Genomic DNA, 23,338 nt, shown 5'->3' with positions numbered 1-23,338 from the left:
CAATATTTTCGTTTGTTGAAAATAGTACAAACAAAAGATTCAAAAAGCCCGCGTATTTGAGGTTCCAAAATTCGGCATCTGGCAACGCTGTCTCAACAATTTAACTCTAGCAATAACGATAGATTCGATAAGTAACAGAAAACGGCAACGCTGTTGAATTCTGTAGCATGAGCCACATAAGTGTGATAGTCTGAAACAATTTAAGAGAATCATCTACACAAAGAATATATTCATAATAATAAGAACATAGAAAAGATGACGGATAAAGTACAGCAGAGCTTTGTGCGCTCCTTCATAGACTATTTGAAGAAGCAGGTGGATGTGATGTCGCCCGATCAAAGCGAATCAATCGAGGTGGCCATACAATGTTTGCAAGCCGCATTCGATGTTGGTGATGAGGACGAGCAGCTGGAATCGGTGGAAGCTCAAGTTGAGACCACATCACAATCCGCAACAGGAACAACACAAGGTGGTGATGGATCTGGCCCATCGGGATCTGCTGGTAGTGTGGTTAATACCAAGAATATTGATATGTTTGAGCTCTTCCAATCGTTGTACATTGAACGAAATCCCGAATCATTGGCTCTTGCCGATTCCATTAAAAATGAGGGCAATCGACTAATGAAGGAGTGCAAATATAATGAGGCTCTGCTGCAATATAATCGAGCCATAACATTTGATCCCAAGAATCCCATTTACTATTGTAATCGTGCCGCTGCTTACATTCGTCTGGGTGATAATGAGCGTGCCGTAACCGACTGCAAATCAGCTTTGCTGTATAACAACAATTATAGCAAGGCCTATAGCCGTCTAGGTGTTGCCTACTCCAATCTGGGCAAATACAATGAGGCAGAACAGGCATATGCCAAGGCCATCGATCTGGAGCCGGATAATCAAGACTACAGAAACAACCTGGAGGTAGCCAGGAATGCACGTAATCAGCCACCACAACTATCACATCTCACAGATGGTCTGAATGCCATGCTGGCCAATCCCAACATCAGAAATTTATTCAGCAGTGCTGAAATCGATCTGGAGCAATTACAATCAATGACTCAAAACCCCATGGTAATGAATACGATTGGACAGCTGTTTGCCAATATGGGTGCACCAGGAGCAGGTGCTGCACCCGGCGGCGGTGGTGGCGGCGGTGCTGCTCCCCAAATACCAGCCATGCCAAATGATATGCTGCATTTGTTCCAGAGCTTCGCAAGTCAATTGGTTGGCGCTCAGCAGCCCGGTGCCGGTGCTCCTGGTGATGGCCAACAGCAGCCGGGTAATCAGCAACCCCCACCCAGCATTTAGTTTGCGCTTACATCCATATAAATACATATGTGTGTTGTTCTCGTCTTTCCCAATCCCACAAAACGCAGCGTGATTTGGATTTGAACCAAACAAACAGGAAGCAAAACATTTAAGAATAAAGAGAAATTAAATTTAAAATTATATGTTCCGAATACATTGAGAAAGGGATCTATTACACATACATACATACATACATTATATTTTTATTGATTATAATAAATATATAGAAAAACAAAATATTTGCTTTGCTTTTTGAACTTTAAGTTAGAAACCAATTCATACTTTTTAAATCCCTTGAAATTCCCAATTTCTGATCTTTGACAATTAACTTATCTAAAGATGGCCAACTTGATCAAAACATTCTTAAGTACATATATCCCCTGCAGTTTATTGTAGATTGCAACGATGCAAAAATATGTGACTACGTCGACAACTTTTTCCGATATAATTTAACGTGCTAGATCAAACCAAAATATGTAAACGTCTATGTTATTGACCATTTATCTAAAACAATTAAATTTTCCCATTTTTAAATATGGCAAAAATTTAATTTATTGGGATTATTAAGTTTGCTTTTTATTGAGAAAAAATAATTTTGCAATGTTGCTTAGCTGTTTGTGGTTTTAAATTGGCATTGTACAATTGTTAACAAAAAAAATGTATTAACTTTGAATAAAAACTAATTGCGCTTATAATGTTTAAATATTTTTTTCGTCGAATCGATTTGAAGAAAGTTATGAATATATTTATTTATATGCGTTTGTTAGTTATTAAATTCATTTGATGGTATTTATAAATATTGCAATATTTTTTTAAGGTTCATAAATATTCATTTATGTACATATATAAATAGTATTTAAGGTTCGTATATAAAGAAACAAAGCCAAGAGCCTTTCAGAATGATTATAAACAAAAGAAAATTGATAAAATGTAAAAAAAAAAACATGAGATGAGAAATGAGAGATGATGTTGGGAAAGGCCCGTGGGCATTGCAGTTCGACGATGAGAAAATATTAATCAGAATGGCGAACAATTGTTTGTTAAATTTATGTTGTTGTAAATTTGATAAAATTCGGCACTGAAAATATATAAAGGGAAGAAAATATTAGTAAGTAAATTGTCATCAGTACTTACCAGACACACAAAACAATGCATCGTTGTATATCCAAGTAGAGTTTTGTGGAGTTTGTCATCTTTCTTGGTTTTTTTTTTCATAAGGTTTTAAGTTGATTTTAAGTTTAATTGTTTTTCTTTTTTTTTTTTTTTTTTTTTTTTTTTTTGCAAGTTTAAGACTCTGCTGATTATTCTGGACTTCATTTTTCTTTTTTCTTTTTACGACTAGGACATAGATCTGTTAAAGGGGTTTGTGTGTGCTTCTTTATGCGCTGGTCATCTCTCTCTCCATGTTTTAATATCTATTGTAACGCCGATTCCTGTAGCCGCCGCCGCCACCTCCACCGCCGCCGCCTCCTCCACGTTGTCTTGACCTCTGATTGTTGCCATAATTCTGATTTACTCTATTTGAATATTTTCCCGATGGTGGGGAGTAGAATTTCTGTTCATTAGACTGTCTCGGTTTCTTTTCATCAGCCTGTTCCTTGCCATTGGCATCCTCCGGTTTATCACCAAATGTGATGGGCGTATGACGTTTACCCAGTTTGTTCTAGTATCAAAAGATAATTTTAGTACTAAATTCCAATACAAATAATAATACGAGAAATAATTACATTTTTAGGCACAATCCAAGATAATACAACATCATGTTTAAATATGGGCGGTGAATGAAATAGATCACGAATCAATACGTTTATATTTGAAGTGGTTTTCAAAGCAGTTTGCTTTAATTGATTCTCCTCTGTTTTAAGTTCCGCTGCTGGTTTTCCCTTAAGTGACTCCTCCAATTTCTTAATATATCTGATAAAAGAAGAGTACACATAAATTTTGCTAGATATTTGGTTGATAATTGTAAGTAATATATACCCTTGTGTGCCCCTGGCCAGGTATTGTAATCTGGCACGAAAATCTTTTAATTTTTCAGCATCGTCAACAAAGGTTAAATTTGTAGGATGCTTCTTGCCCAATGTATGCAAGGCGTAGAGTAAACATTCTGCATGCGAAAATTCAAATGAAGGGGGTGTGGCATCTCCCACGGCCAAATCGTCATCGCTCAGCTTGGGCAATGGCATGTATTCCTAAAAAGTAATTATATAGCGATGTTAATTTTACTTTTTTAAATATTAACCCATTAGAAATCTTACCAATAACACATTATAGACATTGTTAATACGATCGCTGGCATTATCTAATTTATCTGTATTTGTAATCATCTCGGCGAATACTTTCAAAAGTCTCAATTGTATTTGATCCTGTGAGACAGCAGTGGCTATCAATTTCCAAGTGTTTAGGGGCAAAAGTTTATCGCAAACATACGAGACAAATGGTGTTGATTTGATCGTTTTCTACACAAAATAATTGTCACTATTAACATTTTGTTTCTTAATTTATATTCTTTGATCATTAGACTTACCGAAAAATATGGTGCCGCTGCACTGGCGCATTGAATAAACCTTTCTACAATCTCATCATCCACAGCAATATTATCAGCCGACTCTGGGGCATTCAGTTCAGCCTGCTCTGTGGCCAATTTAACCAATTCAGCGTGACCCGTTATGGTGTTACCCAACTTGGTTGCCCCCAAAATCGACATGCACAGATGAAATTCATCTGCGGTGACATCCTGTAGCGCCTTTTTAATCTCCTCAACAACATACTCCTCAATTTCCTTGGTGATAACAGTCGGTCCCATAGTCAATAGCTTAGTGGCAATAAATTTTAAACACCGCTCACGAGTTGGTTCATCGCCATTTGTGATTTGTTGAAATAGACCCGTAACCGCGCTTTTTGTATCCAATTTGATGATGCTTAGTAAAGAGTTATTCACCTGCTGCAACTCTGTGGGGTCGTCAAGTATCAAGAGTTGAGCCAAAGTGTCGCCCACACGAGCAGTAGCCTCTGCATTGCCCTGACATAGCTTGGGCAAGTCTTTAATGGCCTGGCGACGTATCTGCACAAATCACGCAAGACAATGATATAAATTTGTTCATTGATCATCTTCTTCCACCCTGGCATACCTGTGTGTCATCATCTTCACATAGATCGAATTGAGCATCAATTGCAGTATCAGCCAAATCCGGAAAATGTTTGTAGAAGCTTCCAATGAATTGAGAGGCCAAACGTTTCTCTTTCGATGATCCTTTAACCGCCTTCAATATTTCTTTGTATTCTTCAACGTGCTGGTAAAACAAAATTACATAAAATTTTTTTTCTATGAATTTGCCGGCGTGGGCAGCGGTAGGGATAGGCACATTTTCTTCTATTCTCATTTTTTTTCACCTACCTCTGAAATTTTTTCACCCGCTTCGGATAGTATCTCGTAGCATTTGTAAAGTCGTTCAATGTTATCCATTATAAAGGCAGTTCTTTTTACCAATTCAAAAACACTAATTTAATTCGTAGATTTACCAATTTTATGAAGTTTTTTCTATTTCGTGCACACTAAACGATTTCTTTTCACACAGCAAACAAAATGGTGTGCCTGAGCCAGTGTTGCCACCTATCAAAATACTTCAGTGTGACCGTATTAAAATACCAAAAGTGTCAACAACTCATCATTATTATAACAGGTCAATTCCACGTAGTGCTAATGATAATTATGTCATTCGAAAATCAAAGTAACTATAGAAATTCATATCAAATTAAAATTTTAGTCAATACAATATTTGCACCGATATTTAAGTGTTGGCTAATACAGTTTCACAACATATCGATAGTTTTAAATTCCATCTCCAAGGGATACTTCTGCAGTGTTGGAAAATACCCTTTCTTTTCGCTCTCGTCGTCCAAAAAAAATATAAAAATGGCAAATCGTGGTGGTCGTCATGCTCGTACTGAGGAAACTGAAAATGCTATAAACTATGTACAATGCGACGGCTTGGTAAGATGAACCTTTATTACACACGCAAATCTAGCAACAGAGATTTGAGGCTTAATTGGCAAGAAAGTAAATGCCACGCGCTTCTCTCGTTGCTTGTGTGTGTGCCTGTGTATGTGTGAGGGAGTGACAAATACAAGTAAATGCGGCAACTACAGTGGTCCAAAAATTAATCAAAATTAAATTTTCCCACCCCCCCAGGCCGTCATGAAAATGGTAAAGCATTGCCATGAAGAATCCAATAATATGGATCTTGCCCAGGGCGCTTTGCTTGGCCTTGTTGTGGACAAATGTCTGGAGATCACCAACTGCTTCCCGTTTCCCAAGAGTGGCGATGAGACCATGGACGAGGAAATGTACCAACTGACTGTGATGCGGCGTCTGCGTAGAGTCAATGTGGATCATCTGCATGTGGGCTGGTATCAGAGCTCCGATGTGGGCAACAGTTTATCCCTAGCCCTGCTGGAGTCGCAGTATCATTATCAGACCAGCATTGAGGAATCTGTGGTGGTGGTCTATGATACTCAAAAATCTTCTCGCGGTTTCTTGTGCCTTAAGGCCTATCGACTAACGCCACAGGCCATACAAATGTACAAGGATGGCGATTTTACCCCCGAGGCATTCCGTAATCTGAAGGTGGGATATGAGAGTCTCTTTGCTGAGATTCCCATTGTAATTAAGAATTCGCCCCTTACCAACATTATGATGAGTGAGCTGAATGAACTGCTTCCTGAGGATAAGGGTCATAACTTCTTGGACTTGGGAACAGCATCAGTGCTGGAGAATCATATGCGCAGTTTAATTGAACGTGTGGATGAACTATATCAGGAGGCAGTGCGCTATAATAAATACCAACAAGTCGTGTTCAAACAGGATACGGTAAGTTATCAATCATATACAATCATACAGTTCTTTAAATTAAAAGAAAAAAAACACTTAATTTTGCAGGAAAAGCACCGTGCTCTGGCTAAGCTGGCTGCCGAGAATGCTGTACGTACATCCAAGGGTGAACCCACAGTGTCCGAGGAAGAGGTTATCAAGCAGTTCCGTCCTATGCCTGTGCCGGCCAGATTAACGGCTACAATAACTTCTGGACAGATTAATACGCACGCTCAGCACATTGCCCAATTCTGCTCTCAATCGTTGGCCAAACTATTTATCACAGAATCGTTGCAGAATGCCAAGGAAGCCAAGGAAATCAAGTAGATTTAGACACACGTGTATTGAAATTTGGAGAACTACAAGAAAAAAGTCAAAAGTACTATCAATAAACAAAGAAACATAGAAATACTGACGGAGACGATGAAAATAAGCCTATTTTTGTATATTTTTCTATCTTTATCTCTTAACTCACTCCACAAGATTAAAAGTGCATGATAGGGTGGTGGTGGTTTGTCTTTGGTGCCGGTATCCTCCACCTCCATTCAGATTGGTCTGCGGCTGCCACGCTCGTGCGCACTTTCATCTGTTTTCGTTTCTTTTTTTTTCTCCTCCATTTTTAGTCTTTCGTGAACTGTTCCCGAGGCAAGTTTTAAAGCATTAATACGGCAGCTTATCTTTGGTTTGTTCTTATTTTCGCTTTTTGCTATGCTTTAAAATACTAATTTAAAAAACTAAAAAGAAAGTAAACATATAACGCATTGGCCCTCCGAACAACAAATGGCAATATGCTGTCCTACGACCTCAACGAACGGTTGGTAACTGCCGTCCAGAGTGGGGACTTCGATGAGGTTCTCAGCTGCATAATGCAAGGGGCGCAAGCCTCATACGTTTCGCCGAATTGCGGACGAACTGCAGTTGGGACGGCCGCCCTTTTGGGCGATGCTGAGCTACTAGAAATTCTGATTCAGTCCTGTGAAGAGCCCGATTTGGATATGTTTCATCAGTGTCAAAGTGAGTTCTGTGGGCCCGTCATGGGCAACAGCTGGCTACAAAAGAAAATCGATTAAATACACAACGGGACGAGGTTTGAATTTGAGGCAAAGGAAACATAAAAGACATGGACTTTGGTGCCGACAGATGATTGCACAAATTCTGCGTCCGACAGATGAATTTTTTACCTGGAATTTGTCGGGCCAAAACATTTACTTTCCTAACTTGTTTAAATTCCATATAGGGGATGTTTCCTGTGAAGCAGCTGATGTCCCTCTGTGCAAATACAGACCAAGTACAGGTAGCGGGATTAGTTTTCACTCAAGATTAAGGCCCAGCAGTATGCCACGAAAAAAATAACGATTGATTATAGACAATAGTTGTTTGCTCTAGGGTTTGCGCTATAGGAGTAAATCTAATCCTATTTGAAATTGTTTAACATTTTTGAGTTAGCCCAAATATTTAAAATTAATGTAGGAATCTAGAAATTATTTGTCCGATATGAAAATTAATTATTTTATTACATGTTTATATAACAAACTATTTTAAAAATAAGCTTTTAGCCACCGATACTCATTAATTCCATGAAATACAAATGAAATAATGTTTTTAAAATACATATATTTATTTTGAACGAAACATAATTTTAAAATTACGATATTGTATTAATAGTCTGAAATTAATTATAAAGTAAAATGAGAAGTATCAATAACTTTTCGGTTTTCCAATTCGAAATAGATAAACTGTCAAATCAGGAAATAAATTTCTCATTCAATTTCTACAGAAAAAAAATTTCGTATTATTTTATATGTTCAATGTTTTGGAAACGAGAACAGATCTAATAGATTTTTTTCCAAGTTCAAGTTCTTGGGAATGTTTTAAATATAATTTTGTTCAAGAGTGTAGTGTATCTATGACCCACATTCTGAAGTGCATAAGTGGGCAAGAGCAAGAAAAAACAAAAAGAGAAAAAACTGGTTTGGTTTCCATTGTGTCGTACGCTAAGGTGGCCTTCTGATAAGAATATGAAAGAATATAGTAATGCTTGGCCAGTAGACAAGTTAAGATCTGTCAGGTAGAAAGGTATTCAAATTTGTGTGCTCTGGAAAAAGGCATTTCAGTAAGTTCTCCTTCTTGATCGATTGCAGGTCATCCAGGTGACAGTCTTGAGATTGAGAGCACACCAGACGGAATGGAGAAACTTGAATGGATCGATGAGTTTGAGAGCTGTTCGGAAAACACTGGGGTGGGTCCAGGCGATGATTCTTTACTCTATCATTATTATGCCAAGACCTTTGAGAATACAGGAGAATTTCTAACACAATGTTGTGCCTCTTGTCGTCAGCAAGATCCCCATGTCTATGATGCAGATTTGACCACACCCTTGCACTATGCCGCCTTCTGGGGGCATGAGGAGTGCGTCAGAATTCTATTGGAACACAATGGTAAATGGTTGTGGGGTTCATTTTTGATCTATTAATAAATACATACTTTTTGGTAATAGCTCCCATCAATGTTGTGAATAGCGAGGGATATGCTCCACTGCATGTTGGAGCAGGATTTCCTGAAGTCACTCGTCTGCTTATCAAGCACGGAGCCTTGGTCAATGCCAAGACCTTAAGTGACGGCAAAACTGCTCTTCATGTGGCCATAGAAAGTCGGTCCCTGGAATCGGCCGAGCTGTTATTACAAACGAATATTAATATTAACGATACTGATGATGGCGGAGAGACTCCTTTGATGACGGCAATAGCTTGTAGCCTGTTAGACTTGGCAACGGAATTGATAGAGCGTGGAGCTAGAATTAATTTGCAGGTAAGGAAATAAGTTTTAAACAATAAATAACTTAATAATCGACTGTTTTTTTTTTTAAATAGGACAAAGACAACCATACAGCTTTGCTGTATGCCGTGACAGGACGTCATAAGGACATGGCACGTTTGCTGCTAGAGCGTGGAGCCCGTCGTCTAGCCTCCCAGCATTTACTGCATCTCTGTGTGATTCACAATGATTTGGATTTGGTAGAACTTTTACTTCACCATGGCGATAGTCTTTGTGTGCGTGATGCAGATAATCTGACGCCCATTATGGTGGCGATCCATCATCAGTTGCCAAAGATGCTGGATTACTTGCTGGGCGTAGCTGAACAGCATCGCCGTCTTGGCAATTATATGGAGTCGCAGGATGAGGGATTGCTCTTGTTTGCTGTCCAACAAATAGCCGATGTACAGGAGTTCAAATACATTTTGCGGGTACTGTTGTCCAAATTGGCCAGTGCCCGTAAAGATCTTTATGGATCGTGTGCTCCAACAATTGTCTGTGGTTTAATCTATTGCCAGACTCCCTTGTCAAGGGCCATTAACCTGCATCGTTTGGACTTGGCCGAGTTTCTCATACGTGAGGGTTGTAATCTTGCCCAGATTTGTCGTGAGCATGTCGTCAATGAGTTGAGATCAAATTGTTCACATCGTAGTCTGGCCTTTGGGCGTTTGCTGTGTAAGTAAAAACGCCTAAACCTAACGAGGTTTCTTAAGATTGCCTTCACTTTCTGTATTTCAGGCAATGCTGGCTTTCAGTTTCCTCATAAAAAACGACCTTTACCAAAGGATTGGCCCCTGCCACGATTGCAATTCGAGAAGGAGATGTCTCTATTGAACACCCAACCCCGATCACTGCAATCTTTGGCTCGATTGACAATACGACAGCGTCTTCAACATACGCTGCAACATAATCCAAAGATACAACTGCTGTATCTTCCTACACCGGAGCGCTCCACCTTGGGCAGAATGGTTGACGAATTTGCCATTCCCGCCACACTTAAATTGTACCTCAGCGATTTTGCAGAATTGCCAAGAGTTAGTGGCATTAAAGTAGCCACTATACAGGGTGTACGTTCAGTTGAATCGTGGGATTGATTACTACATAGGCACAATTACGACTTTAGAAATTTATTCAGATTATATAGTTTTTCATAGTAATTTATAGGTATGTATGTGTAATGCATGTGGCTAAATGAATATGTGTGTGTGTGTTCAAAAAGCGTTTAAAGATGCCCAACCAATTTAATTAAATTGTTATTTGGAAAAGCATCTTTGTTCGCACAAAATTTAAGGATTTCCTTTTACTTTACTTTTAGACAATTTGTAATTTTTTTTTGCACATTTCATGTTTATTAGGCATGTTTTTTGTATATGTATTGTATATAGTCTATATCCTTTAGAATATTTTAAGACTTGATGCACTAAGTTATCATATTTGACTATGCCAAAGTTAAGATCTCTCTAAACGAAAAAAATCATTGGAAGGGGGAAAAAATGCAATTTGTACGTAAGAATTTTCGCGAAAATTTTAGTAGCACTGTTAAAATGAAAAAATAAAAACAAGAAAAACTACTTGATAATTGAAAATATTGCAACTTTTTCGTTCTTAAATTAAGTTCTAAAATATAGAAAATATATAGATATAAAAGATACTTTTGGGGAGGTAAACAACGAACTTTTGTAATGCGGAATAGTAGTAATAGTAATAGACCCTCCCATCTCTCTAGGGTTTCAATAGCAATTTGAAATCATCGTTGGCATTTTCCATAATATACTCAAATGCAATTTTATCCTTTTTATCCTTGAGCTGTTTAAGAGATGGTTGTTGTTGCAGCAAATAGCGACACACCTCCAGCTCACCACGCAACGCAGCACGATGTAAGGCGCTTTGACCACATTCATCCTGTACCAAGAGATTGGCCTTGTGATCCTTCAAAAGCTTTACAATATCCAAGTGGCCTAAAAAGTGATTCAGATTGTTTTACTTCGAATCGAACATTATCTATGTTATGGCGATTTGCTTACCCATCATAGCTGCTCGATGCAGAGCTGTGGACCCTGCCTTGGTAACCGCATTAACATCAACTTTGCCCTCATCCAGGAGTAACTTGCAGATTTGTTCATTGCCATTGCGTGCTGCATAATGTAAAGCCGTATAATCGCATTCATCTCGTGCCATGGCCTGACCTTTTTTGATAAAGTCACGCACTCGGTCCACCTCATTGTAGATGGCTAAAAAGGTAGAAGAAAATTAAAATTCAATTGATAGACAAAAATAGTAAAAAGTTTAACATTTCGGACAACTTAGAAAAGTTTACTTAAAGAAGAAAGTTCAGGATTTTTCGACTTCAAAATGTTTTGGTCGGAATAAGATTTGAGACCTGTTCTCGCTTCTGAGCAAAGTCAGTTTCAAATCATTTGCCTTCGACTCAGTGGAATAAAGAATAATTGCAAATTTTCTTATAAATTTATAAAAGTTACAAATTTTAAATATTTTTCCATTAATCTGCAATTTTTTTGTAGATAATTTCGGTCCAACCATTAATGGCTAAGATTTTTTTTTTAGCAGGCAATAAGAATATTTAATGCGAAAACTACTACTATGGTAAATCAAGGGTTAGGACTTGGTTTATACATATGTATATCTACTGAAAATAATAACTAAAAGGTCCCAAAAATGAAGGAGAAGCCCAAGTAAATAGGGAAAGATAATCAATTTAAGCCATTAGTTAGTTTATGTTTAAAATATCTTACCAGCATTCCAAATGCCACGATCAAAATCCATATCGCTTAGGGTCTGCTGTGCCGGCTGCGTTTGCTTGTGGCATTTGCAGTTATCTGCGCTATGTTGATCCATTTTGCTTTTTTTTTCTTTAACTCTTTTTTTATGTTTCCAAAATCCTTTCAATTTTCGAGTGAGTTTCGAGTGAAGTTTCACCTTTTATGGTTTTTTTATTCTTTTCCTTTGTTAATGAATTATGTTTGTGATGATGTGACTGATTTGATATAAAGTTTAGACTTCACGTTGCATGGTCCAACAGATTTCGGCCTCACCGCAACTGCAGACAACTTTGTAGCTCAACTGGGCTAAAGTGTTTAACATTTCCATTGGTGGCACAGCCACCATAATACCATTAACACACTGCTTGACACCGCTATCAAAACGTTTCGATAAGGCTTGAACCTCAGCCTGATTTAGACCAAAAATGGTGCAGGTATAATCATGCAATGAACCCTTGACGGTGATGTAAGCGAAATTGCCTTCGGCTTGCAAAATGGGCACGGGAATTGTTACAACATTGGCCGGACAACCAGCCACCGATGTAGTCGATTGTGCAGGCGGACACTCGCAAGCCAATTGAGATTCCTTAATTGTCGGCGGTTGGCTATCAGTCATAGTTTAGATTTGGATTTCTTTTTGATTCGGGTATTGCTGTTTTACGTTGAATTTTCTTGTGATTGACTATCGAAAGTCTGTTGTGGTAATTCCCAGCTGTGGGTTGCTATAGTTCTGTTGTTGCTTTTTACATATATTTACATTCACACACACACACATGCACACACACACGCACACAGCAAGCTATACAAATGGAATTGAGAGTGTGTGGTGAGAAGGGGGAGGGAGTGGGGATTTGAGAGTTTTCTATTCGGGTGAATCAACTTTGTGATAATTGCCTAAACTGGCCGCAGCCTCTCTTCCAATATTTGATAGATTCTCGCGCACTACTGATTCAGCCTCCAAGGGTTCTGGTTCATCGAACTCCTTGCGCATTGTCCACATATATTCGTTGTAGTCCTGTTTCACGGCCGTCGATGAGCTGGCCACAACTCGAAATCCTAAAATCTGAAAGAAAGAACGCGTACAAAAACCGTTAACACAAACGCTTTATCTCTTTCTAAGACCAATCTGATATTGATTGGTTTATTTACATACGTTGATGCCTTTGTTTTTGGTTTTTATTAACATTAAACAATTGTATGCAATGTTTACAATTCAATTTTTTTCCACAATTTAACAAATTTTAATAATTTGGAAAACAGTTTGATTGAAACAGAATGATTGTTAAATTCAAAAAAAACTAAAATTATTTTCAGAGAATATTAGAGGGCGAGTGGAAATCCCAAATGCGAGTCTGTTTTAATTTTTTAATTCATTAAAGTACCCAAGTCCCTGGCTTAAGGCTCCCTTGAGAAGTCCAGACTCGGAGCAAAAAGTCTCCGAGGTCCCCCACTCTTTCTCTTTTTATAAGTCTAACTCGTTAAAAAACAATGTGTTAATTTTGTACGTTAAAATTTGTGAAATGTTAATTGTAAACATTATTTCCAATTAATTTTCCCTATGTAGTCACTTATGCTTACCTCTAATGCTGATAATATGCGACAAGGATGCACTAGATAAACAATTGTGGACTCATCACTGTAACCGCCGCAAGAGAACTTATTCAACTGTTCGATGTCGTCAGCTGGAAGTTAAATGAATATATAGGTTTATATATATTTCTGTTTTAGAGAACATTACATTGTGTAATTGCTTTCGCTTTTAGCTGCTTATCGTTTTTTCCACATTTTTGCTACGTTTGAACAGCAACAAAATAAAAGATAACTGATGGATAGACAAACGGCCAATGACGTCAGCCTACGGCCGTTTTTATAAGGGTGTTTTTGTGTGAATGTGTGTGCTAATTAAGCTAAAAGTCAAGACCTTATTGTTAATTTCATAATAAAAAAAAAAGGCAAAAATGAAAACTGCATAATAAACAATTTTGTGCTTAACTTCAGAGAAGAAAACAAAGTGAAGCAAGTGCATTGACTTTTTCAGATATAAGTAAAATATAAATAAAATATAAATAAAATATACATATGTATATACATATACACAATGTTCTCACATGCACTGTAGAATGGATGGAGGAGGATGAGACGACCAGGCACCGGATCTCCTAAAGAGAGTGTGAACTGCACGTAGTGAATTGCAAAATTAAACTGACGGCACCGACCTCCATTTGTGTTTTGGTACCGAGAGCTTCCACTCAACAGTAATGGCCATAAAAATACAACGATCTAACCAGCAAACAGTTTGAGAAAGGAGGGGAAAGTACTAAATGTCGTTTATCAGCCATAAAAGGTACAATTTTATTTTTGCCATAATACATATACATATAAATAAATATTAATAAGTACTATTTTTTTAATCTAGATCGGGCTAAATGTCTGAAATGTGATAAATGGCCCTACACTATATATTTAACAATGAGTATATGTATATTTTCGGATAACGTGTAAATTATCTGCCCTGAAGCAGGCTAAAAAGGAGTAAGTGAAATAAATAGATTGGAAAGTCGGAATTTGGTAATTTTTCTAATAACAATTAATTTAAAATTCTTCTCGAACCAACTACCAATTTTGTTTTTCGAATTTGTTTTGTTTTGTCTATTTGAAAAACCAAAAACCTGTTGGGCAGTTTAATTTCTAAGCATGACTTTAATTTGTCACTGCGACTGTTTACCTCATCATTTGAGATTGGTATAACGAATTTTGAATAAACATCCTATATATCTACGTATTTATGACAAAATTTTCTACACCCTAAATATAAATAACAAAACCAGCTGATAAGAAGGGCATTATTTAGAGATGGATCTATTACTTTTGGAATGACTGATCAACGAAAATGTTCGTCTCTGTCAACTTAAATTTGGGCAGACACTGTTCCAGACACTATCGTGGTCACTACAAACAAAACAAAAAAAAAACGGAATAGCCAAATAACAAACACTAAGTTTTTGTGTTATATCTATGTATGTGTGTATGAAAAGTGTTTGTAGGTCTGCGTGCGTGTGTGTATCTCTTTGGTGTTTGCCAAGCTCTCAAACTTAATTGTGTCGCAATAACAAAAAAAAAAAAGTGTAGACAAACAAATCAAAGAAAAAAACGAAACATTTTTTCGATAATTTTCATAGATATTTGGATTTACCTTTCAATCCAGAGACGAGTACACGCCATGGATACTTGTGACTGTAGGAGGCTAAATTGCCGCGAATGATAATGTAAGGCATTTGATTTGCCTGTGTTTTTATTTTGTTTTTTAGTAAATTAACGCGGGCGGAGTCGGAGACAAAGTGAGCAAACAACAATAACAATCAAATAAATATGTAAAACAAACTTTTAGATATTTCAACAAATATTTGCAGGTGGTTGTTCTCCTGTTGAAGTTTGGCTCACGACTAAAACTGTAATTTGGGCACGCTTTCTGCCTGCTCAAGCTTTGGCTCTAGGCGTCTATTTGTGTTGTTGTTGGTTTTGCTCTCGCTTGTTATTTAGCTCTCATTCTCTTTGTGTTTGTCTCTCTGAAAATGGTTAGCAGCTATTTTGTGTTTTATTGGATTAACCTACAATGTAAAAAGATACAAATGACAAAATAACGGGACACAGGATAATCATACCACCATGCCTAACCATTTGCTAACACCCACATATGCACACATAGACATAAGCACACACACACACCAGTTGCATGTTAAGCTCTACTTCGGGTGTATTGGTCAGAGGCTATAATTACAACCTGGCCAAACAAAATATGGGTAATTTGGCTATAAAAAGTAACTATTACCAACCTATGTATGTGCCGGTCAAGACCCCTACTCCTCTTTCACTGCCGTCCATCTGTACAAACAACCCATTCATACGCAGATACAAAAGCTTTTTTCCCCTCCCTTTTGATTTAGTATCCTTTGCGTGTTTTGTCCTCACAAAAAAGCAACAAAAACGCCCAAATGTAGTAATAGTGAGTTATGATTCAAATTTCCAAATAAATAAAACTCGCTTCTGTCGCAAATATTAGGTGACGATGACTGCCTGCAATGATGTCATTTGAATTTAATCAACATCCAAATATGTTTTTTTACTTTGTCGCCTGTTTTTGTTTGATATTTTTTCATACTTTTCCCCTGCTTCTGAATCATCTTTTTTTATCAGCTTACCTGGCAAATTTGATTTTGGTTAAACGCTTTGATGTGTTTAAAACTAACATCAAGCTTACTTAAGCAATTATAAAAAATTTCCTTCGTTTATTGAAAAATTTTATGCTTCCAAACAATTATTGCAAACAAAATGAATCTAATTAATTGCAAAGGTTTTATTTCACTCATAAAGTGTTGGAAAATAGTAAATAGGTACAACCGCGCGATATATTAGCGATGTGTCATTTTGGTATTGCAATTTCGAAAATATGGTACAATGTTTACTATTACTACTTGGGCCCTAAACGCGCTTAAACTACATAATTTGTTCAAACGAAGAAAAACGACACAAGTGCGCGATTTATTTCGATTTGAGTAATTAACAAAAAATAATATTTTGGCGGGAAAAAAAAAGCTGTTCAATTTAGAAAGATGGGTCAAACCGAATTCTGATACTCGAATAGTGGCTTTTTGATCTTTGTTCGCACTATTTTCAACAAACGAAAATATTGTTGAGTTTAAAATATTTCTTGATTTTATGCAATTATACAAATTTTGTAATTTTGATTAAAATATTTGGCTACCAGGGCAATCAAACAGAAAAAACGTTACACTGAAATCTAATTTTATCGGAGCGTAGTAATGACATTTACCATCGGAACTCAGTTTTTGGTTTGCAGTGTGACCAAGAATAGCCAAAAAAAAAAAAAAAAAAAAACAAGAAAAAATTGGCTTGGTTTGCGTAAATAAATACTTTAAAATAAATTTTTAATATACATATGTACTTTTAATTAAAGTATCATCGCTTTGTGACTACTGAAAGCCAAAGTAAACAGAAGTGAAATGGAATTTACTAGATAAGTAAACATCTTAAAGCAGTGGGAGCAAATGCATTGAACAAAACTAACAGCTGTCGGTTCTAAATTCAAAATTTTGAATTTCATTAGAATAAAAAATTACTAGTTTTGAGCGTAAAAGAGCATGTGAATATTCTAGCCAGAGGGCAAAGTCAGCGAAAGAGTTCAAACGAGTTCATTGAATATTTATTTTGGCCTATTACGTGTATTCCACCGGCTGGCCAAGAATTCCACCTTAAGTGCGCGCTCGTGTGGATACAGATACAAATACAAAAACATAATCAGATACACAGATAGTAGAAGCAAAGCATCTCAGCATCCCCAAAAAAACGATTTACGCCCTCAGTTTCAGTACGCTTCTAACAAGCAGAAGCTAAGCAACAGAAATTTGTTCCGGGGTCGCGTGTCTGTTTCTAATCAATTGAAAAAATGCCAAGTAGAGGCAATCTTCCTGTGGCATTATGTATTATGGTTTTTGGCCTATTTGTGGTCGTTGGACCTATGCCGGCCTTTGGAGCTGTGGCCAACAGCCATAGCCATAAGCATGAGAAGCAATCAAGCAAGGAGCGAGTGAAAGATGGTATCTATGTTCCCAGAGACGCCCATCATCATGGCGAACATGGCGAGCATAATGTGGAGTTCGATCATGAGGCGATCATAGGTGAGTCATGAATACATCATTGAATTCTGTATATTTTGGCCATTGCCTGGTCGATGGTTTTTTTATTTTTTATTATTCAATAAAAAAACATATACTCTTCCATAAGGGACGGGTATATATGATTTGAGCAGGATCTTTCTATTTTATTTTTGTCCACATTAAGTATTTCGTGAACTGAGATTATTGAAACATAAACTTAAGATAATATAATCATTAATTAATTTTAATCTCAATAACTATTCTAAACTTGTTATTTATAATTGATGCTAAAAAAAATGATTTGAAACGATTTCTGATAACGTTTTTAAAAATGGATTCCGAATGAAATGATTTGAATTTGAAAAAGTGTATATGAAGAGGAGCATACCATAATTGACCTTAATATTTTCATTTTTCATTTAATAATTGAGATTTTGAAAACAACACGTCAATCTGTTTGTACTTTTGTTTGAACACGTGTGTGCTTCTATTGACATGAAAATAATAACATTGTTTCGTTCCACTTTTCAGGCAACACAAAAGAGGCACAGGAATTCGATACGCTTACACCAGAGGAGTCAAAACGACGTTTGTTAATACTTATCAAAATGATGGACTTGAATAAGGACGAATTTATTGATCGGCATGAACTAAAAGCATGGATATTAAGGTCTTTTAAGTGAGTGTTGTTTGTTGACTAAAACAAAAGCAAAAAAGAAATACCTTTGCAGTATATTGACATTTGAAAGTACATATATGTATATACTTACCTATGCACAAAAATAGTTTTAAAAAGAATTTACAGACATTTGTACATATGTATGTAAAAGTTTTATTCTAATGTGATCGTTTATGCATTTGTATTGCATTTTCTTCAAAATCCATTTGCTTTTTCTAATGATTTGGATCAATTAAATAGAAAGAGGTTATTCATATTGGATACTGCAATGGTATAAGCAAAAGCAAACTAACCCAGACGTTTAATGCCTTAGCTAATGTGTTTCTGATTTTAATATTGTGTTGAGCCCACGATGAAAATTTGTATATTAACTAAGAGTTTTGTATTGTTTTACAGAAAACTATCTGAAGAGGAGGCGGCAGATCGTTTCGATGAAATCGATCAGGATCAAGATGAGAAAATCACGTGGAAGGAATACTTACAAGACACATATGCCATGGAAGATGAGCATTTTAAAAAGGAGACCATTGACTTTGATACCTACGAAGAGGAACAGCAAATGATAAAGCAAGATAAGGAAATGTTCCATGCCGCCGATACCAATAAGGATGGCGTCTTACATTTAGACGAATTCATTTTGTTTCAAAATCCTGAAGAGCATCCGCAAATGCTGCCCATTCTATTGGAACACACCATGAAGGACAAGGATAAAAATCAGGATGGTAAAATTGATTTTCAAGAATATGTTGGCGAATCAGCTGGTCAGCATGATAAGGAGTGGTTAATTACTGAAAAAGAACGCTTCGACAAGGATCACGATGCAAATGGCGATGGTGCTCTAACAGGCAATGAAGTCTTATCGTGGGTTGTGCCTAGCAATACGGAAATTGCCAACGACGAAGTCGATCATTTGTTTGTGTCCACCGATTTGGATCACGATGATCGTTTATCGTATTTGGAAATTCTAAACAATTATGATACATTTGTGGGCAGTGAGGCCACCGACTATGGCGATCATTTGCAGAATATTAATCACTTGACAGACGAATTGTAAAATTGAAAACTAAAAACTTCAAAACTCATATCCGAGAGAATGCGCTTTTAATTTATATAAATTATTTACTTTCATTCTTCACAAAATTCTCACAAAAAAACACATATGCCTATATAGTTAGCGAATTTATGTTTAATGTTTTATTTATTGTAAATTACACATATTTTCACAAAATGAATAATGCTAATTAGGTTTTATCTTGAGCGTTTGCCATTTTTTTTATCTCCATCATTTATAACTTACAATATTTGTATATATAAATATATAGACACCAAAAACAAATTATACAAAAAAAAAAAAACAAAACAATTTTTACTAAAATGTTTTCATATGGTATTAGCACGACACTGAATCTATTAAACAGAGATCGCAAAGAAAATATCGTTAAATTGGATTAGTGGAATTTGTTAATAGAATACTAAATTACATGAATTTTTCAGTATTTTCTCTTTAAGTGAAAGATAAATTATTAATATTATTTTGAATTTGAATTTATATTTGTCCACTAATCCTTATACATATACATATACATATATGCACATCATTGACTAGAATTGTTTGCGTTCAGTAATTATAGAATTAAAATTAGACTTTTATTTGCGAGACCTAACCACTTCCTTTTGTTATTAACTCTTCTATATTACAATATTAAAAAAAAAGCAGCGTGCTCGAACTCTTTTGACTAGATTTTCACACTCGCGTAAATGAAATGTGTTAAAAGCTAAACTTATTATTTAGTAAATTGAATGCATTTTCTTTACCATTCCTTTGCCTTATATCACAAATATTGCACCAAATTGGCCTATTCATCTCAATTTTTGCTAATAAACTTTAAACAAAAAAGAAAAAAATCAACAAAAAGGCAAACAAAAACAGAAAACAAAAAATAATCTATAATCGGTGAATACGAGAAGCGCTGCACAATACAATTGTGTGGCTTTACAAATATAAACCACAAAACTTGACAATTTACAATTACAATAATTTCAAAATTTTCTTGATTACTTTTTCCACGGCATGGCACAATAAACGTTTCACGGGTTTTTTACCTTTTCAACTTGCTTATAAATCGTTATTCATATTGTACATTTCCAAGACACCCACCTAAAATTACATAGTATATATGACTTACTGTTCATGCTAATAAGTTGACTACGAGAGAAGCTTTAGAAATCACACAATATGTCGTAGTTGTCTACCTGACGCAGTGGTTCCATGTCATCGATAACTTCGCTAAGATAGTCACTAATTGGTAGAGGTAGCTTCAATTTATCTAATTGATCCAAGTTGCGTATTCTACGCATTATGACGGCACGACAACGATCCTGCAGATTGACGAATTCCCGACGTGTTGACTTTAGGGTCATCTCGGTTTTAGCCGCCGTCGAACAAACAATTGGGTAGAGCGGCTCTTTAACCTATATAGGGGGAGAGATGAAGAAAGTAAGTTAAAATTTGTCCTCTTTTTATTGATTATTTCACTTACCTGATCTAAGCCTCTAAATGCCACACCCAGACACCTGCCATCCTTATAGTAGGTGAGTGTTCCTTCGACACCATCAAAGAGTATACCAATCTGGGTGGGATGATTTTCACGAAATCGTTTTGTATACCGCAAAGCTACACCCTTGTGCCATAGAACACCTTTATGTGAGAGACCCCAGCCGTGTTCATTCTCGCCAAGCATATTGCGAAAAGCATTGACATGAAGCCTTGCCGATCGTGTGCCAATGCCAAACATTATCGATGTACCAAAGACACGCTGCGATACATGAAGCTCCCAGTAGTGACGTCCGTAATTCAATGGTCGCTTGCCTTGAACACCGGCTGTGCCCTTGCTCCAATTGGGATGAAAATGCACTGTGGGCCCGTTAATGACAACTTCTTTGGAACGATAGCGTTTACTCCATGTCCAGTTGTCCTCGATGCCAAGGCTCATGGGACAAACAATTGATGCCGCATGGGATGATGGGGACGATGACAACGATGATGACGTTGATGATGATGATGTAGAAGGCTTGTGCTCTTCTTGAGTTGAAGTGGGAAAAGCTCGTCGTGCGCCCACATGACGTCGACGTCGAGGCGTAAAGGCCACAGGCGGCTGCTGCTGTTGCTGTTCGATATCAGACATTGTTTCTTATACAATATAAAAATTATTTTGAGACCTAAAACGTTATCAATATGGCAGGTGAAAGGAAAGGGCCAACTAAGATGAATTTGAGTGGCACTTTTTACAAGTGGCTCGTTACAAGATTGCCAGACCCTAAGGCAACCTCCGGCACTGGTGACACCTCCTCCTGCTCCTGTTCCTCCTCTGTGACTTCCACCTGCAGTTGTTCGTCTAGGTAGTCGTAATTGCTGCAATTGCTCAATGTGCCGTAGCCACTGCTAGGGCTCAATGAACTGCAACTTGGACTATTGGCCACGATCAAGGGGGGCCGATAACTTCTTAACTGTGTCTGTTGTTGCTGTTGCTCCAAAGTACGCTTTAGCTCACGTTTAATCCTACGTTGTTGCTTGTAGTCCGTGGTGTTTCCGCGTTGCAATTGCAATTCCTGCAGATGAAAGTGATGACGGCAATAGCCTTGCGGACTATGGGCACAAAAACGGCAAGCTTCCAAGTTTGCTCCAGCTCCCAATGGCAGTATTGGTTCCAATATGCGACGCTTTTGTCGTCGTTTATGCTGTTCAATTGCCTGCTGCTCCAAGTGCTGTTGGGCCTTACGATCGCCAACGGTTTCGGCCACTTCTTGTAGCAATCTAACGTTTCGGGGAAAGCATCTGTCGTGGATGTGCAGGACCAGACGTTGACAGTAAAGACAGAGCGATTGGAATAGCAGCAACAAAACGATAATCATATAGGGGTTGGGGGGTTTAATTTCGTTGGGGGTTGCTAACTTAAGTGGGTCTTCCGGCTTCCACACACCCTTCTCCAGCCTTTTCCAACTTTCTTAGACGATTCGTAATCGAAATGAACTTTCATGTAGAACTAACTATTACCTTGTCGATGTCGTTTAAGGATAAATAGTTACAACTTTCCCATTTTTCACTTTTAACTTGTTCCATGCATTATTCCGCCTCCACCTTTGGAACAAGTTCGCCTTATCTTTTTGAACTTCTGCCTGCTGTCTATATATGATATACATACATACATATACAATATGTATGATGACTATCCGCTCCAAACACCTTAATGTCTCGCTGACTTCTGTGCTCTGGTTCTTGTGAAACATTTTCCAATTCGTTTTGCAAAAGCTACCCCTATTTGGTTGGCCTCAGCTGGAACCCACCACCAATTGGAATATGATTATCATATGATATCTCGCCAGGCACAATGCCTCTGGGCATATAGCCACCCTCAAAATACCCCAACCACAAAGGTTTGACATGCGCACAAGTGCCTCTTCTCTGGGGCAAAGTGGTGAGTTCCTTTCAACGAGCAATTTTCTTTTTACCACAACAGATTCACAAACCCCCAAATTCAAATTGGATCCAGTTTTTCTTCTCTTTGTGAGTACTTTTGTAGTTCTGGTACACAGGGAAACAAACAGGAAGGTTTGTTCGAGATTTACGAATACTCAACCCACTAGGAATATGAATACAGAAGATACTATGAATACTCAATATATTATAAACACTCATTAAACTACAAAAACTAATGATAGACTGCTAATATTCAAGATTATGTGAATACTTATTAAACAATGAATACTCAAGAACAACTAATACCGATTCTATAGATGATCAATTCATAAAGGCATACAAATACTCCAAGTACTATATACTCATTCAGTTACACTTAATCGTTTCGTTATGGTGGGATAAAATAGAATTGGATATTACTGTGCCAAATAGTGCAGGATAGCAAAATCAGCAAAACTGAAAATTTAAAAAAAAAAAATCGTTACTTATATGTACATTTTATATGCACAAATATGTACATATATTGCGAAATAACATCAGACGAGGAGATTAGGTCAGAGGTGGGACTGTAGCAATTAAAGTTAAAACATAAATGAAATTCGGTCAAAAACGATATTGATATTTCTGGAATTGTGAACTTAAATTTTTGGTCAATTTGTCATATTTCAAACCGATTTCAAAAAGTTGCATCTTAGATGAGTAGCGATTCAGCAATTTTTTTAAAAATCATGTTAATTT

General features: G+C 37.0%; 10 protein-coding genes across 12 annotated transcripts; 4 read left to right on the top strand and 6 right to left on the bottom strand.

The window, feature by feature from the left end:
- Positions 1 to 146: 146 nt before the first annotated feature.
- On the top strand, positions 147 to 1,542 carry Sgt (small glutamine-rich tetratricopeptide containing protein). The gene has a single exon (XM_068284426.1). The coding sequence runs from the start codon at positions 256 to 258 to the stop codon at positions 1,303 to 1,305; it is 1,050 nt and encodes a 349-aa protein (XP_068140527.1). The 5' UTR covers positions 147 to 255; the 3' UTR covers positions 1,306 to 1,542.
- Positions 1,543 to 2,024: 482 nt separating this feature from the next.
- On the bottom strand, positions 2,025 to 4,890 carry cass (cassowary). 2 transcript variants are annotated; one of them, XR_011031759.1, is made up of 8 exons: positions 4,703 to 4,890; positions 4,437 to 4,598; positions 3,833 to 4,369; positions 3,564 to 3,764; positions 3,286 to 3,497; positions 3,033 to 3,219; positions 2,440 to 2,968; positions 2,025 to 2,383 (listed from the first exon to the last, which is right to left on the bottom strand). XR_011031759.1 is itself a non-coding variant. In XM_068284786.1 (7 exons), the coding sequence occupies exons 1-7, from the start codon at positions 4,769 to 4,771 to the stop codon at positions 2,714 to 2,716; spliced, it is 1,623 nt and encodes a 540-aa protein (XP_068140887.1). In that variant the 5' UTR covers positions 4,772 to 4,890; the 3' UTR covers positions 2,025 to 2,713. The 2 variants fall into 2 exon arrangements, 1 of the variants encoding a protein (XP_068140887.1); XM_068284786.1 differs by having other exon boundaries at positions 2,025 to 2,968.
- A 251-nt stretch (positions 4,891 to 5,141) lies between these two features.
- Positions 5,142 to 6,608, top strand: eIF3h (eukaryotic translation initiation factor 3 subunit h). The gene is made up of 3 exons (XM_068284403.1): positions 5,142 to 5,299; positions 5,498 to 6,175; positions 6,245 to 6,608. Exons 1-3 carry the CDS (start codon positions 5,222 to 5,224, stop codon positions 6,500 to 6,502), a joined length of 1,014 nt encoding a protein of 337 aa, XP_068140504.1. The 5' UTR covers positions 5,142 to 5,221; the 3' UTR covers positions 6,503 to 6,608.
- A 218-nt stretch (positions 6,609 to 6,826) lies between these two features.
- LOC137572784 (alpha-latrotoxin-Lt1a) lies at positions 6,827 to 10,542 on the top strand. Of its 2 annotated transcripts, none has more exons than XM_068284614.1 (5): positions 6,827 to 7,189; positions 8,317 to 8,613; positions 8,673 to 8,983; positions 9,046 to 9,664; positions 9,728 to 10,542. In XM_068284614.1, exons 1-5 carry the CDS (start codon positions 6,964 to 6,966, stop codon positions 10,081 to 10,083), a joined length of 1,809 nt encoding a protein of 602 aa, XP_068140715.1. In that variant the 5' UTR covers positions 6,827 to 6,963; the 3' UTR covers positions 10,084 to 10,542. The 2 variants fall into 2 exon arrangements, with proteins under 2 accessions (XP_068140715.1, XP_068140716.1); XM_068284615.1 differs by lacking the exon at positions 6,827 to 7,189 and adding an exon at positions 8,115 to 8,251 and having other exon boundaries at positions 9,728 to 10,541.
- Positions 10,101 to 11,878, bottom strand: LOC137572786 (ankyrin repeat domain-containing protein 39). The gene is made up of 3 exons (XM_068284616.1): positions 11,743 to 11,878; positions 11,014 to 11,220; positions 10,101 to 10,947 (listed from the first exon to the last, which is right to left on the bottom strand). Exons 1-3 carry the CDS (start codon positions 11,843 to 11,845, stop codon positions 10,712 to 10,714), a joined length of 546 nt encoding a protein of 181 aa, XP_068140717.1. The 5' UTR covers positions 11,846 to 11,878; the 3' UTR covers positions 10,101 to 10,711.
- On the bottom strand, positions 11,845 to 12,387 carry LOC137572788 (uncharacterized). The gene has a single exon (XM_068284619.1). It carries the CDS (start codon positions 12,383 to 12,385, stop codon positions 12,002 to 12,004), a length of 384 nt encoding a protein of 127 aa, XP_068140720.1. The 5' UTR covers positions 12,386 to 12,387; the 3' UTR covers positions 11,845 to 12,001.
- On the bottom strand, positions 12,388 to 16,127 carry LOC137572787 (uncharacterized). The gene is made up of 4 exons (XM_068284617.1): positions 15,969 to 16,127; positions 14,963 to 15,377; positions 13,348 to 13,451; positions 12,388 to 12,832 (listed from the first exon to the last, which is right to left on the bottom strand). Exons 2-4 carry the CDS (start codon positions 15,042 to 15,044, stop codon positions 12,632 to 12,634), a joined length of 387 nt encoding a protein of 128 aa, XP_068140718.1. The 5' UTR covers positions 15,045 to 15,377; positions 15,969 to 16,127; the 3' UTR covers positions 12,388 to 12,631.
- A 515-nt stretch (positions 16,128 to 16,642) lies between these two features.
- On the top strand, positions 16,643 to 19,467 carry LOC137572886 (reticulocalbin-2). The gene is made up of 3 exons (XM_068284739.1): positions 16,643 to 17,465; positions 17,976 to 18,123; positions 18,520 to 19,467. Exons 1-3 carry the CDS (start codon positions 17,234 to 17,236, stop codon positions 19,175 to 19,177), a joined length of 1,038 nt encoding a protein of 345 aa, XP_068140840.1. The 5' UTR covers positions 16,643 to 17,233; the 3' UTR covers positions 19,178 to 19,467.
- Positions 19,468 to 20,048: 581 nt separating this feature from the next.
- On the bottom strand, positions 20,049 to 21,449 carry SP555 (SPRY domain-containing SOCS box protein SP555). Its single transcript, XM_068284740.1, has 3 exons — positions 20,664 to 21,449; positions 20,377 to 20,595; positions 20,049 to 20,281 (listed from the first exon to the last, which is right to left on the bottom strand). The coding sequence occupies exons 1-3, from the start codon at positions 21,306 to 21,308 to the stop codon at positions 20,240 to 20,242; spliced, it is 906 nt and encodes a 301-aa protein (XP_068140841.1). The 5' UTR covers positions 21,309 to 21,449; the 3' UTR covers positions 20,049 to 20,239.
- On the bottom strand, positions 21,409 to 22,388 carry LOC137572888 (uncharacterized). The gene has a single exon (XM_068284741.1). It carries the CDS (start codon positions 22,033 to 22,035, stop codon positions 21,409 to 21,411), a length of 627 nt encoding a protein of 208 aa, XP_068140842.1. The 5' UTR covers positions 22,036 to 22,388.
- Between the last annotated feature and the right edge of the window lie 950 nt (positions 22,389 to 23,338).

This window comes from Drosophila tropicalis, unplaced genomic scaffold (assembly GCF_018151085.1).
Source record: "Drosophila tropicalis isolate 14030-0801.00 unplaced genomic scaffold, ASM1815108v1 contig_393, whole genome shotgun sequence".
NCBI lineage: Eukaryota > Metazoa > Arthropoda > Insecta > Diptera > Drosophilidae > Drosophila > Drosophila tropicalis.
Note: the sequence above shows the minus strand (reverse complement) of the source record. Positions and strands in the feature narration are given on the sequence as shown.